This window comes from Sceloporus undulatus, chromosome 4 (genome assembly GCF_019175285.1).
Source record: "Sceloporus undulatus isolate JIND9_A2432 ecotype Alabama chromosome 4, SceUnd_v1.1, whole genome shotgun sequence".
Classification (NCBI taxonomy): Eukaryota; Metazoa; Chordata; class Lepidosauria; order Squamata; family Phrynosomatidae; genus Sceloporus; species Sceloporus undulatus.
Window position 1 is genome coordinate 74,396,306 of NC_056525.1, and position 15,737 is coordinate 74,412,042.

Genomic DNA, 15,737 nt, shown 5'->3' on the forward strand with positions numbered 1-15,737 from the left:
TATTTCATGGGATGCAACCAAAAGTGGCTTGTGCCCTTGAGTGACAAGTCATGAGTCATCACTCATTTTTCTGAATAAATTAGAATCTAACTGCTCTTTTTAAAATGTCATTTTATGCACTGAGTTAAAAACTTATTTTTTAAAAAAGTTCAACTTGTTCATCCACAGTATTGTATGTGGTTCAATATGTGGTTCAAAGATTAGAAATTAGACTTCTTTGTCTTCAAATGTGATATTACTTTTATCAAACATTTCCTAGAGGTGTGGGGCATAGGAAAAGCTGGGAACCACTATTCTAAGCACTTTAGAATGTAATGACTGTAAAGAACTGCAAATAAGAAGGAAAGATCCAGAGAATGGCCAAGAACAGTGCTGAAGCCTACACAAAACAATGGCACAAAATCTGCTGCTACACACCTCAACTCCACTTATCACAGGAACCATTGGGCAGTCTCAATTCAGTCTTGGTTGAGTTCAGACATTACTCTGTTGCTCCCTTGACTCCTCGGCAAATGCAGGCCCACCCAGGTCCCAGGCTGCATGCTGAGCCAGATTAATTCTGCTAAATCCTCCAAATTGCTATCTGTTACCATCATTACATCATTAGTTCTTGTAATATATATTTTCACTTATAGTCTACTGTGGCAAGGACATCCTATGAAACTACAATAATAAAGTTCTAAATAAAGAACACCAGCAGTGTTATGCTATAGAAGCATAGGGCATAAATGGTCCTATGTTCTATTACTTGGTTCCAATTAAAGTGATGATATTAAAAATCAAGAGGCTAGATTATGAAAACACTTGCAATTAATATTAATTGGATGGTTAACCACAGTGTTCTCTACATAGGTCTTCTGTTGAAGATAGTAAAGAGGCTACAACTAGCAGAAAATGTTTTCTACCAATATGTTGACCAGGACAATGAAAGGTGAATATATAACTCCAGGTTAGAAATCTGTGCATTGACCCAATTCAAGGTGCTAGTACTAATATACAAAGCTCTAAATGGCTCAGGATCAAAGAATGAAATATTTTCTCCACCGAGTATTGACCAATGCAGGATTTAAGATCAGTTGAGGAGTTTCTGCTTGTATGTTGGCCTAAAACACATGGCAAGATTCTTTCAGCTATAGAATGACCACCCAATGGAAACCAGACTCTTCCTCTTGCTGTTGTCATTTAATTATCAGATGAAAATGCATTTGGTTTGCAAAAGCTTTTGTGGGACAGCAAATGACTCATTTGTTTAGTTGCTGGCTTTTGCTGATGGTTTTATTGCATTTTATAATATATTATTTTTAAAATTCTGTTTTAATGGTGGTTGTGTGTTGTGTTGCATTCTGTGCAGGTTGTTAGCCATTCTCAACGCTTTGTGAGGAATGGCAAAATGTGCGCACACACACACATGCATTCATATATAAATAACACATGGATGAGAATCATACTAGATTACTTCAGTAAACAATGTTTGTTAACACAGTTTTAGGTAGAATAACTAGTGCAAGGGGCTTGTTGGTTAATGAATGCAATCATACCTCAGTAAGGGCATGCAATTGTCCTTGATGTACACAGACACCCATAAACCTGCAAAACAAGAGCAAATAACTGTAAGTGAGAAACAGATGCAATGCATTTTGTCAACTTTAAAACAGGTTCTCATTATGGTTGCAGATGTAAAAACAAAATTCAAATAAAACTCAAGTGACAGGAGCTCCAAAGTATTGATCAATTATGCTGCATAAAATAGAAAGATAAAGTATAAGTATGCAGTCATTTTTTCATTTTGGTCTATCCTCTTATTTTGTTTGTCATGAAGTCTGATGAAGAATTCTAAGGAACTCAAATGTTAGCAGAGATCAGTATTTTATAACTTTTGAGTTACCTAGTAACGGGATTAGACTAACACAGAGTTCAGCATTTTTCTTCTAGTCAACACAACTGCATTCACTTTGTTTTTATCTACTTGATAGATACAGCAACACTGAGAATTTCATAAAGTTTAGAGAAAGAGTTTACAAAACTGAGTGTCACAACTGACATCCTGGATAAGAAACCCAACTGTTCTCAAAACAGTTGGGAAGAAATTTGGCTGAAGGTAATGAGGACATCTGTTATGCTAGAAAATACCACTATGTAATTCAAGTTGTAGCCTGTACAACTGCACATCTTATGAGTATAAAATTGGATAGTGTGTATTATCTTCATGGTACAGACCCATGTTTAGATGCCAACAGCTACACTGCACCACATACCTGTGATGCTGGTAGGTGGAAATGACAGAAATTCACATACCTACATTTTCTGCCTCCACCATCCCTACAAGAAAAGCCATTATCTAGTAGGTTAGAAATGTCCTGTATCCTCTTGTGTTCCTACCAACCTTGGGAAAAGGGCTTCCTGTTCAGCCCCAGGCCCTTCTAAGCTATTCAGGTTTAGAGACAGTGATACATGGAGATCTTGACTCACTACCTAAATAAACAAACAGCTTTTTTTTAAATTTATATACCGCTATTCCAAAGATCATATTTATATATCGCTTCATACTGAACTAACAGTGTCTATGCGGTTTACAACTGTAAGCTACTTGCCCCCAACAATCTGGGTACTCATTTTAGCGACCTCAGAAGGATGCAAGCTTGAGTCCTTTTGCTGGTATTGAACTCGCAAACTTATGGTTTTGAGTGAGTGGCTGCAGTACAGGCATTTAACCACTGCGCCACCAAGACTCTCAAACTAAAGTTTACAAACCCATTTTTGACTACAATTCAAACCATTTTTGAACATTTTTGCATACACATTTACTGTCAGCACAAAACATAGTTACTTCTAAAACTGAAAACCATGTATGAGAAAAGTGAGAAGATGAGAAATAGCGTGAAAGGTCATTCCCACAATCACCGCAGCAGAGACCAAGACTATAGAATATGGTACAGTGGTACCTCGGGTTACGAAATTAATTCGTTCCGCGGCTAATTTCGTAACCCGAAAAAACCTTCGTAAGCCGAATTGCCATAGGCGCTAATGGAAAAAATAGCTCTCTGCTGCCCTCCGGTGGCGGCCTTTCCATTTAAAACAGCGCCGGGGTTTTTTTCGTAACCCGAAAAAACCTTCGTAAGCCGAAACAATAAATCCCTATGGGATTTTTTCGTATCCCGAAAAATTCGTAAGCTGGGTAATTCGTATCCCGGGGTACCACTGTATAAATATATTCACCTTAGAGTGACTAGTTGGAAACAACTTGAAAGCACACAACAATAATCAGCAATATAACTATACAGAACTCATGATGAGGATATATCTCCCTATCCAGAAATATGCAAATCACGGTCCAAACAAGCATGACTAAATTCTATCTAAGTTTCTGCATTGATACACTTTCTGAATTCAAAAGCTTCTGGGTAAGTCAGATTCAATGCATCTGCAATCTAATCCTCCAGAGGAGGAAGAAACCTTGATTTAATTTAGTAATTCTAGGCTCTTGACAAATAGCCCTTTATCTGAGACATACAGATAATGCCACAGTTCCAGTATTATTCATGCTATTTAGAGAAATAATAAGGGGTGTTAAACATAAAGTGCCTAAAAGTTCAGCTGGTTCAGAATTTGGTTGTCAAGTTGTTAACCAGAATCACCCAGACTGGACATTTTAACAACGGTAAAAGATCTTTAGAAACTTCCAGTTCATTTCCAAAATCAGACTGTTTATTTTGAGCAACAAATAGCTTTACAGAATAATTTAAGCCTAAAATACGTACTTATTTAATAGATAACAGAGTAATTTGAAAATCACTTCCATCACCACAATTATTTGCACAGACATTAATTTTTTAAAATCTTACACTTTTAAATTTAATTTTTGAAATTGGCTGATTGCTTTTAACCTTTAAATTTTACTATTAGTGTTTAGAGTAAGTTTTATTGTTTTGAATTTTAATGCACACCAACTTTAAATCGTTTCTGGGGTAAAGTAATGGTATATAAATTTTTAGCAAAATCCCTCCTTCATGACCCTGCCTTGTCTATAAAAAGCTTTATCAGAAACCCTGCTCTGCATACTCCCATTGAGATCAGAAAAAATGGCATTTGGGGTGTTTGTTAGCTGGGTACCTCATTTATGGAATACTCATCCCAGGAAGAGTAACAGACTCCTTCTCTTTTGCTCTTTAGATGATATTTTAATGATCCGTTTCTCAGGTATTAGGATATTTTTTCAGTGAAATGAAGAACATCGGCCACTTGATGGTTGCTTTCACTTGTATTGTTTATACAAATACAGAGAAGCTAGGTGGTGGTAGAAAACTGGACCCTGGCTCCTGCATGTTGCCCACCCCTGCCCTAGCAGAAGATGTGCCATATTATTTGTGGCAGTATGATTATCTCCCTTCTAAGTAGTGATCGGGTCTAACCTAGCTTCAGCTTCTAAAATTAAACAACTGTGAGTTCATAGTATTTTAATTTGCAATGTGTTTTTTTTAAAAAAACCCTCTATAATGATAGCTTTAAAAAAAAAACAGAAAGGCACAGATAAGTGAGATTTTTCTCACATTCTAACTCTCTGTGTGTGTGTGTGTGTGTGTGTGTGTGTGTATCCCCTGCTCTTTTCCCAGGACTGGGACTCAGAGCAGCTTCACAGTATTTTTTTTTAAAAATAGTACAATAAAATAAAAAGTACATTGAAAAGAATTTTTAAACTGGTCCAACATTGAACATCCCAGCCTGTCCTTATAGTAATTCCCTAAATGCCTGTGTGAACAGGTAGGTCTTCACCTGCTGGCAGAAGGCCATCAAGGAGGGAGCCATTCTGATCACCCTGGTCAGGGAGTTCCAGAGTCTAGGGGCAGCCACTGATAAGGCCCTCTCTCGTGTCCCCACCATGATGTTGGGACAGAGAGAAGGGCTTCCCCAGAGGATCTTAGAGTCCGGGCCGGTTCATACCAGGAGAAATAGTCTGCCAAATAGTGTGGAACTGAGCCATGTAGGGCTTTGTAAGTAATAACCAGGACCTTGAATTGTAGAATCATAGAATCATAGAGTTGGAAGAGACCACAAGGGCCATCCAGTCCCCGGAAACAAACTGGCAGCCAATGAAGCTGTTTCAACAGGTGCATTGTATGGTTTCTGTAATCTGCCCCTGTTAATAGCCTGGCAGCAGCTCTTTGAACCAGCTGGATTTTCCGAACACTTTTCAAAGGCAGCCCCATGAAGAGCCCATTACAGTAGTCCAAATGGGATGTAACCAAGGCATGTACTCTATGGCCAAATCTGGCTTTTCAAGGAACGGGTGCAGCTGGCGTACAAGTTTTAAATGTGTGAAAGCACTCCTGGTCACAGCAGAGACCTGGGCCTCCAGCTTCAAAGCTGAGTCCAAGAGTACCCCCAAACTGCGAACCTATGTCTTCAGGGGGAGTGTGACCCCATCTAACACAGGCTGGATCCCTATTCCCCGATCTGCCTTCCGACTGACCAGGAGCACCTCTGTCTTGTCTGGATTAAGTTTCAACTTGTTTGCCCTCATCCAGTCCATTACTGAAGACAGGCACTGGTTTAGGACCAGGACAGCCTCCTTGGATTGAGGTGGGAAGGAGTAGTAGAGTTGAATGTCATCTGCATATTGATGACACCGCACCCCAAAACTCTGGACAACCTCTCCCAGCGGTTTCATGTATATGTTAAACAGCATATGGGACAACACAGAACCTTGAGGGACCCCACAGGTCAACGGCCAGGGGGTCGAACAGGAGTCCCCCAGTACCACCTTCTGAGTTCGCCCCTCCAGGAAGGAATGGAGCCACTGTAGAACAGTACCTCCAAGCCCCATCCCAGAGAGGCGGTATAGAAGGATACCATGATCAATGGTATCAAAAGCCACTGAGAGGTCCAGGAGAACCAACAGGGACACACTGCCCCTGTCCAGTTCCCTGAGTAGGTCATCCACCAAGGCGATCAAGGCTGTCTCTGTTCCATAATAGAGCTTGTTAAATATACTGAATCACAAAGGTTCTATTTTTCCTACTGTAATGTTTGTTATTTTACTGAAGAAGGACTGACACATGATACTGCTCTTCCAAATTTGTATTAAAAAAACCCAAACTGAACAAAAAGAAATGGAACAAATATTTCAAAGAAGACACATTTAGGGACACTTGTTTATCTTGATCAAGATAAACTTGACCACCACACAATAAACATGCTCACTGAATATGAAGCAACACTAAAGTGGTCTCCTGAGGACATTTAAGATAAAACTGAACCACTTTTTATAAAGTATCTTTGAAAAGTTCATTAAAATGAAAACAGTATTTACTTATATTTCAAGCGAAATAAAGTAAATGATACAAGAATTTTTATTTTTCATATTACTGAAAAAGCATCCTATACTTTCTGCCCTTATTCAAATTCACTGGTGGAAAGACATTAGAAATCCTATACCCCAATACTGCCCTACAGATGGTTTGGTTTCCTCTGTGCTAGAACAGTGGCCTCAGTTCTGTAGTGAATGCCATATGCTTCAAATTTCTAGTTATCTTGAAGTACTTTAACCATTTTATATTCACTGTATACTTACAAATATTGTACCTGGAAGATTCTTAATATCTTGTATGACTTATATTTTAGTTATATTTTGTTATTTATAATAAATATCTCCTTAGAGTATCTACTACTCGACACTCCTTTTACACGTGTCTTGGCTCGGTTGATGCTTGAGAAGACTGTACAAGTACAATCCAATTCATGCTTCCACTGAAGTCAGGGCATATTGGAGTGAATCACAGAATCTGAAGAGACCACAAGGGCCATCCAATCAAACCCCCTGCCATGTAGGGAATCACAATCAGACCTTTCACCATTTTAGTCACCCTCCTTTGGACATGCTCCAGTTTCTCAACATCCTTTTTGAATTGCGGTGCCCAGAACTGGGCACAATATTCCAGGTGAGACCTGATCAAAGCAGAATATAATGACACTATTGCTTCCTTTGATGTAGACACTATACTTCTATTGATGCAGCCTAAAATTGCATTAGCCTTTTTCGCTGCCACATCGCACTGTTGACTTAAGTTCAACTTGTGGTCTACTTGGACTCCTAGATCCCTTTCACACATAGTCTCCTTAAGTTAGGTGTCCCCCATCCTATGTCTATGTAATAATAATAATAATAATAATAATAATAATAATAATAATAATAATAGGATTTATTTATATACCGCCCAATCACTGGGAATCCGAGCGGTTTACAACAGAGGGGATAATAGATGGTTCCCTGACCTCAGGCTTACAATCTAAAAGACATGACACAAAAGGAGAAGGGAATGGTGAGGCGGGGAGGGAATCAGGTCCAGCAGTTATTCTCTCCCTCTGAGGCCTGGACCAAGGCATATGGACTGGAGGGAGGGCTCTTCTTCTTCCAGGCAGGCCTGATGGAGCTAGCCTGCTTCTCTCTCCCTCAAGATGGTGGATGAAGGGAGGGCTTGTCTTCTTCCAGACAGGCCTGTTGGAGTTAGCCTGCCTTCCTCTCCCTCAAGATGGTGGATGAAGGGAGGGCTCTTCTTCTAGGCAGGCCTGATGGAGCTAGCCTGCCTCTCTCTCCCTCAAGATGGTGGATGAAGGGAGGGCTGTATTTTATTTTTCTGCTCTAAGTGTAGTACTTTACATTTCTCTGTGTTGAATTTCATTTTGTTAGCTTTGGCCCAGCTTTCTAGTCTATTAAGGTCATTTTGAATTTTGATCCTGTCCTCTGGGTATTAGTTATTCTTCCTAATTTAGTGTCATCTGCAAATTTCATAAGTATGCCCCCAATTCTGTCATCAAAGTCATTGATAAAGATGTTGAATAGCACTTGGCCCAAGACAGAATCCTGGGGCACCATACTGGTCACTTCTCTACAGGATGTAAAGGAACCATTGTTGAGCACCCTTTGGGTTCAGCTGGTCAACCACTTACAAATCCATGTAATGGTTTCCTTTATTCTAGGCCATGTGAAAGTATTGTAACAATTCTGACAAGTCCATGAGTCAATCAGTAAAATAATTGTAATGTGCATATTATTTAAATGATCTGTTCTCCTTTTTTCCCTCTACATACATAAGAAGTCTGATGGAAACATAAATATTAAGTACAATAGTAATATTCCTCTTAGATAGTATATGCCAGTAACCCCTCTCCACTTCATATCAACATTAACCTTCCAAAACAATTATTAGTACTTCACATAAAATGGTCTCTATTTCCATTCCCACCACCACTTTATAAAGATAAGCAAGTTGTTTTCTTTCCTTCCTGTGATCTTTAGACAGTGCAATCATTACATCACAGAGGTTAACTTTAATTTAGTACTCATATTTGTAAAAATTAAAATTAGTGACTTTCACACTGGCATGAAAACCTTCCTGAACAAGACTATTTCACTAATTAGTATGGACAGAGTATGACTGAACACCTAAAGGGCTAAAAATCTACGGGCAGAGAAGAGATTAGATGGAAACCTCACCCTCAATATTTCCATATATACAAGCTGCACTTTAGACATTTAGTTTGTTTAATATAAAGATTTAAAAATTATTTGTAATGGTATTTGGCTAAAGGTAGTAAGATGCCTCCTTGTGATTAAGAAGATTTGCCTTATTTAGGTTTCTGACTATGAAAAAAAAATTATGCACATTCAGCCAACCCTGTTTTTAATTATTTTCAACCCTTTAGAATCCATGCATAATGCTCTGAAGGGGAGCCTGAATATGCAAGCACCCTGAGAACAGATGGGCTTTGTGCTCAATCTTCCTTTTCTGGTCTGGACATTCAGGTAAACATATGAATAAAGCTGCATATAGACTTATGTCACTCTATATGAAGTTGACTTATACATTTACAGTACATGATATGTCCTTTACAATGTTTCAAAGAACGAAACTGGAAAAACCACCTCTGAGTATTCTTTGCCTAAGAAAATCCAATGAAATTCATGGGGTCATGAGAAGTCAACAGGTGACTTGAAGGTGTGCGCACATGTGCATACACACACATATACAGGCAGAGCCACAGAGTGATGAGGCTGCTGCTTTTGAATAAGTTAATGAATAAAATAAAATAAAAACTTTACAAAAATATACCCTATGAAATTAATGGGTCACCGTTGGTCAACAGGTGACCTGAAGGCACACATATAGACATAATACAATACCTGATCACCAAAGCAAGATGCCAGAAAGGATTAGAAAGCAAAGAAAGGGACAATGAACTAACTAAACAAGCTACATGTAAGCCTCAGCAAAATGCATGTCTCAATTTTCAAGAGACACTTATATACTCATGCTATTCTCACCAACTATGAGTGACTATCATGAATAAATAAGAACACAATCTGCACCTCCACATACAAATGCTTTCTTCTACATACACACTCACATACACACACCTTTCTTACTTTAGTATGTTTGGATGTGAAAGCCTGTTCATAAGCTGGACTTCTTTTAGCATGTTTGCACGGTTGCTGTTTAGTGTATTCATCTTCAAAGCCATTACCTGATCGGATACCTTGTGCCGTACCTAAAGAATAAATCCAAAAGGAAAAAAAGGTATGAGCTATTAGTACAGTGGAGCACAAGAAAAGCATAAATTGCCATAGTAAGTCTTTAGAAAATTATTATATTTCCTTATATATATAGTGGCCAAAATAATTAATCACATTTTAGATATTTAAGAACTTTCCTACAACTTGAAAACTTACACAATAATAGATTCCTCACTCCTCCACCCATGTCTACACTACATATTATGGATTTATAGTATGCAGTTAGTGAAGCACGGCACTGCTAACACCATGAGTTTGTTGTTGTTAACTGTGTTCCAGTCAACTTCAACTCATAGTGATCCTGTGAATGAAACTTCTCCAAAGCCTCCTCTCGTCAACTGCACTGCTCAGTTCCTGCAAGTCCAGGCCTGTGGCCTCCCTGATTGAATCTATCCATCTGGTGTGGTGTCTTCCTCTCTTTCTACTACCTTCTACCTTTCCCAGCATTACAACTTTTTCTAACAAATTGTGTCCTCTCATGATGTGACCAAAGTACAACAGCCTCAATTTAGTCATCCTGGCTTCCAAGGAGAGTTCAAGCTTGATCTATTCTAGGATTCATTTGTTTGCCTTTTTGGCCACCCATGGTATCCTTAGAACACCGTAAGACTCCACATAAATTCCCCTCAGTGTAATATTTTTTTCTCCATACCAAATTAGCAATTGGCCACGTCTGTTTTAACGGCAGGCCTACACATATTTAATCATATGGATGACAGTAAAAATGGTCTCCCTGTAAAAATATTTTCACATCAACACTGTAACATGATGCACAAGCCATTTCATGATTGTTCTGTACTTCTTTCCAAAGAATGATAGTCATTGACAGCATGGAAGTAATTATGCAAATACCATTTCCACTTTTCTCAACATCTAAATATAATCTGAAGACATAGCTTGATTTTGTTGCAGGTGTACTACAGATCAATGTTATGATTTGTTTGTTGTTTGAAGTCAACCACATTTTCTTGTGTGGAAGGCCACTATAAAGGTTTCTGTATTGAACTATGTATGTATATATATATATGTATATATATATATATATAAGCCACCCTATACATGAAATTATCGGAGTAATTCATAGAATAATTAAAAGTACAATATATTATTGTTGTTGTTGTTGTTGTTGTTTACGTTATTTATGCCCCGCCCTTCAGCCCTAATGGCTCTCAGAGCGGCTTACAATTATTATTTTTAATAAGACGGTTCCCTGCCCTCAGGCTTACAGTCTAAAAGACATGACACAAAAGGAGAAGGGAATGGTGGTGGGGATGGGGATGAAGTCTAGTGGTTCTTCTCTCCCTCTGATGCCTGGACCAAGGCAGATGGACTAGAGGGAGGGCTCTTCTTCTTCAGGCTAGCCCCTGGTGGAGCTGGGCCAGCCTATTCTCTTCCTCCCAGGCCGAAGGATGACAGTTATGGAGGGAGGAGCCTCTATCTTCAGGCTAGCCCCTGATGGAGCTGGGCCAGTCTATTCACTCCCTCCCAGGCCGAATAATAAAATAATAAAACATAATAAAACTCAGCATTAACACAACTACTAAAATCAACCAATTGAAAAGATAAGCTCTTTTAGCACCCCAGTGCAACTTTACTGACAAAACGGGGATGAAGAAAGATGGAAATCACTGTTACACATCCCTGTATATTCCATATCTGATTAATTTTTTTTTCAACAAAACACTACTATTAAAATACAATGCTGCAAAGTCTGTCCAGCCTTGTTTTTACTTTCACCAGTTTCCTGTAATTGGCTGATTGTATTGTATGTTGCTTTTATATTTGGAATCAACCCCCAGGGTACTCAAATAAATGCAGTATAGCTCCACCAAACTGTAAGAGGGAGGGCATTTTAAATTTAGCATTAGTCACGGGTTGCTATGCATCATTTTATCATTTTCATTATATTTTTTCATGATCTTCCAGCCATAATAACATCAGCACCATAAATGGTCTGCAGATGTGCACACCAACTGCATTACTGTTTCTAAATCTATTAACTATATTTTAGTGGCTCTAAGATTACTTCTCACAGTGTACATTCAAACACACAACCCTTTTGTCCCTCCAATACTAGTCAAGTATGTTTTGCAGGTTTTTAAAGTACTGCTATAGTTTTACTCTGTCTTGCCACTGATAAAACACATAGTTTAGAGCTTATGACAACTGAAAAAAATTGCACTACTTCTGCACAGTTCATAAAAAAACAACTTGAAGAGTTGTCTGACATAACATTCATTTTCATATGCATGTTATTTTCCTGAAACTATTGTCACTTTTAGACGTTTAAATGTTAAGATAATATTGGAAAACAGTATGAGATACAGAACAGATTAATAAACATGATGTGTATTTTAGCTGCAGTGATATATGTGAAAAGGTTTCTTGCAAGGAAGTACATTGCTACCAGGAGGCCAGTGTGAGGAGACCTCTGTTTGAACCTATGGTGATAAACAGTGCTTTCCAATGCATGCAAGATGTAAGCTTGTAACATTAGGGATACATGTTCTGTCAGTATTAACTGTAACACTCCGTACTAAATGTAGAATCATGTTTGAAATTGTAATCAAAGCAAGATGTTAAATCACTGAACACATTGGCTTACTCTCTTACTATTCTGTTTTAGCTTTTTATATCATAATACTATTGAATTATTTTAACAATGTCAAGCAATGCCAAGCAAAATATTGAGAGAAAAATTTGAACATACATTTTCATACCTGCAAAAGCTTATCATACTGTATAAGGAATCTCTGCTGAAGATAACTGCCATCAGCAGAAGTGAGAAAAGGCAGATAGAATACACACTAGAAATTAACCACCATGTCACCAGGCAAAGGTAACCCTCCTTATGAGACCCTCTCACCAAGAAAACCCTGTGATGAGACAGTCCCCAGCAAACAAAAGACAGGACTAGAACACAAACTGAGAATTCGAAAGGAACAACAATGATAGAACATGGGAACAAGGGAAAATTACACCAGACAGAAGAACAAACACATTAGAAAAGATGGAAAGACAAGCAGCAATGTCCAACAAAACAAACATGATCCGAAGCAGTACCACACATATAGCAATGTGGAAAATGAGAAGGATGAGCCAAAGGAAGCTAGATATAGTAAAAAGGGGAAATGGAATGCATAAACATAGCAATACTAGGGATGAGCAAGCTAAAATGGACAGGAATGGGTCAATTTGACTCAGATAACTACACTGTGTTCTACTCAGGAAATGAAAAGACACAAAGAAATGGGGTGGCTTTCATACTAAGCAGAGATGTGGCAAAAGCAGTGAAAAGATACAATGCAAAGTGAGGCCAAATCATGTCAGTAAGACAATAGGGGAAACCTACAAATATCATCATAATCCAAGCAAATGTGCCAACCACAGATGCACAGAAAGATGAAATTGAGAGAATCTATGAATGACAACATACCAGCACTTCAAATTAAATTAATCAAATTAAATTAATCACAGGTGACTGGAACTTTAAAGCAGGCAACAAAGAAAAATAATAGGAAGATTCAGTTTCACAGGTGAGCCCCTGATAGAATTCTGCAAGGCCAACAACCTATTGATTGTGAACACCTTTTTCATACAACCAAAAAGAAGACTATACATATGGACATCATCAGATGGCTAATACTAAAATTAAATAGATTATATAACTGGATGTAAAAGATGGAGAAGCTCTATTCTGGTCGCCAAAACTAGACCAGGTATTGATTCTGGTTCAGATCACAAACTACTTATATCAAAAATTAGAGTAAAATTGAAGAAGAAAACAAAACCAATCATTATACTAAAGTATGATCTAAACAACATCCCAACAGAATTTACTGGCAATGTAAGAAACAGATTTGCACTTTTAGCTTTAATCAACTGAGAACCAAAAGAGTTATGGGAGAAGCCAAGGACATAATCAAGGAAGAAAGTAAGAAGAAAATTTTGGTGACCAAAAAGAAAGCGAAGACACAATGGATAAAAGATGAAATGCTTGACGCAATTAAGAAAAAAAGCAAAAGAAAAGGGAGAGAGGAACAAAACCAGACCCATGAATTCAACTGTACAACCACTAGTGTGCAAGGATAAAGAGAACTACTACAATGATCAATGCAAAGAAATAGAAGAAAACAACAAAAAAGGAAGAATTAGAGGCCTCTTCAATATATGAGAACTCAAAGGGAAATTCAAACCAAGAGCAGGGATGCTCTATGAGAGCAAAAAGATACAAGATCAAGAAGAAATTACTGGATGCAATACACAGAAGTTATATAAAAGTTATATATATATTATTTATATAATATAAAAGAGATGAAAAAATGAATGACATATGGGTCAAAGTACCATATGAAGATAAACTGCAAATTATAAAAAGCAAGGTGGAAGCTGCAATACGGGAATTAGCAAAAATAAATCACCAGAAATAGATGATAGTCCAATTGAACTGCTACAATACACACATACAGAATCCTATCTTGTGTTAATCAACATGTGTCAACAAATACGAAAAACAAAAGGATGGCCAACAGACTGGAAACAATCATCATGCATTCCCATCTGCAAAAAGGAGACCCAAAAGACTGCATCAGCTATAGAAACAGAGGCAGTACAGACGGGCAATTTCCGCCGTCCTGTCAGCAAACTAGGGCTAGATGAGGCTAGGCATTTACATGTCCAGAAGCCCTAGTCCGCTGGCACACTGCCATCATGGCTCACCCCCATCCACACGGGGGCACCATGATTACGTGAGCATGGCGCAGCACCCAAACAGCACTGGCTGGAAGGGGTGCAGTCACACTGTGTGAGCTTGCCAATCACACCCCTTCCAGGAAGCTGCTTTCGGCAGCTTCTTTTTGCTCCCGAGAGGGAGTGGATCGTTGCTGTGCTGTTTGGTTGCTGCAAAATATCATATATGCAAAAATATCATATGAAGTGCAGGAGGAGTGAAGACAGGAAGAAGGAATATCAACAATCTAATATGCGGACAACACCATGCTACTAACTCACAACATGACAGGCTTGGAAAAACTACTAAGGAAGGTCAAGGAAGAAAGTGCAAAGAAAGGCTTACTGATGAACATCAAGAAAACAAATATAATGACCACAGAAGGAGACCCATAAATTCAATGTACTGGTAGATAACAACGAAATTGAAATAGTAAGAGTTCCCATACCTTAGATCAAACACTGATAAGGATGGAGACTGCAGCCAAGAAATCAGAAGACTAGGAATAGAGAGAACTAGAAAAGAGCCTAAGGAATAAAAATATACAACTAAGCACTGAAGTTAGAATCGTCCATTGTATTCCCAATTACCATGTAGAGATGTGAGAACTGGGCAGTGAAGAGAGCAGATAGGAAGAAAACCAATGGATTTGAGATGTAGTGCTGGAAAAAGAGTGTTAAGTATCCCGAGGACAGCCAAAAAGACAAACAAATTGGTCCTTGAACAGATCAAACCTGAGCTCTCCCTGGAAGCCATGATGACCGAATTGAGACTGTCATACTTTGTACACATCGTGAGAAAGCATGTCTCACTAGAAAAAACAATGTTGCTAGGAAAAGTAGAGGGCAGTAGAAAAAGAGGATGGCCACATGTTAGATGGATAGTCAGTAGTCATGGGCATGAATTTGCAGGACCTAAGCAGAGCAGTTGAGGACAGAGGGTCTTGGGGGTGTCTCATCCCATGAGTTAGGGTCGACTCGAGGGCAGCAACAACAACAACAACAACAAACAACCATGTTCCAAGGGAGAACAAAAAACTGGCATCTTGAACTGATAACACTGACACTGGGTAATCACACTTTTATGATATAAGGCTGCAACCCTATGTACTATTGGACAATGGCCAATAAACCCATAAGGACCTGCTTTTAAGTAAGCCTGTTTAGTGTTATATTGTAAATTTATAACTAAGGGCATAATTCTAATTGCTATTTCTAGTTTATGAGCTGCTATCAAACATTAGAGAATACAAAGGTCATCTCTAGCCCAGCAACTTGTATGAAGGAAGTAGTTGCGATAAAAATCTTTACTTCTATAGTTTATTATGACACAGATTATGATTGTACAAGCACAAAAGATGATGAGTATATCCCAAAAATATTTTCCCAGCCACAAAAACATTTAAGTACAGTGCACCTTTTTGTACGCAGGGGACCCGTT

At 38.4% G+C, this 15,737-nt stretch overlaps 1 protein-coding gene across 3 annotated transcripts in view; it reads right to left on the reverse strand.

Moving 5' to 3' along the window:
• The window catches only part of TESK2 (testis associated actin remodelling kinase 2), an 81,141-nt gene that overhangs the window by 38,620 nt on the left and 26,784 nt on the right, over positions 1-15,737 (reverse strand). For 2 of the 3 annotated variants that reach the window (XM_042463458.1, XM_042463459.1), the window contains 2 exons: positions 9,422-9,543; positions 1,539-1,587 (listed from right to left, as the gene is read on the reverse strand). In XM_042463458.1, the coding sequence (XP_042319392.1) occupies positions 1,539-1,587; positions 9,422-9,543 (171 nt within the window). Of the gene's footprint in view, positions 1-1,538; positions 1,588-9,412; positions 9,544-15,737 lie in introns of those variants that run through there. The other variant, XM_042463460.1, reaches the window with a different exon arrangement.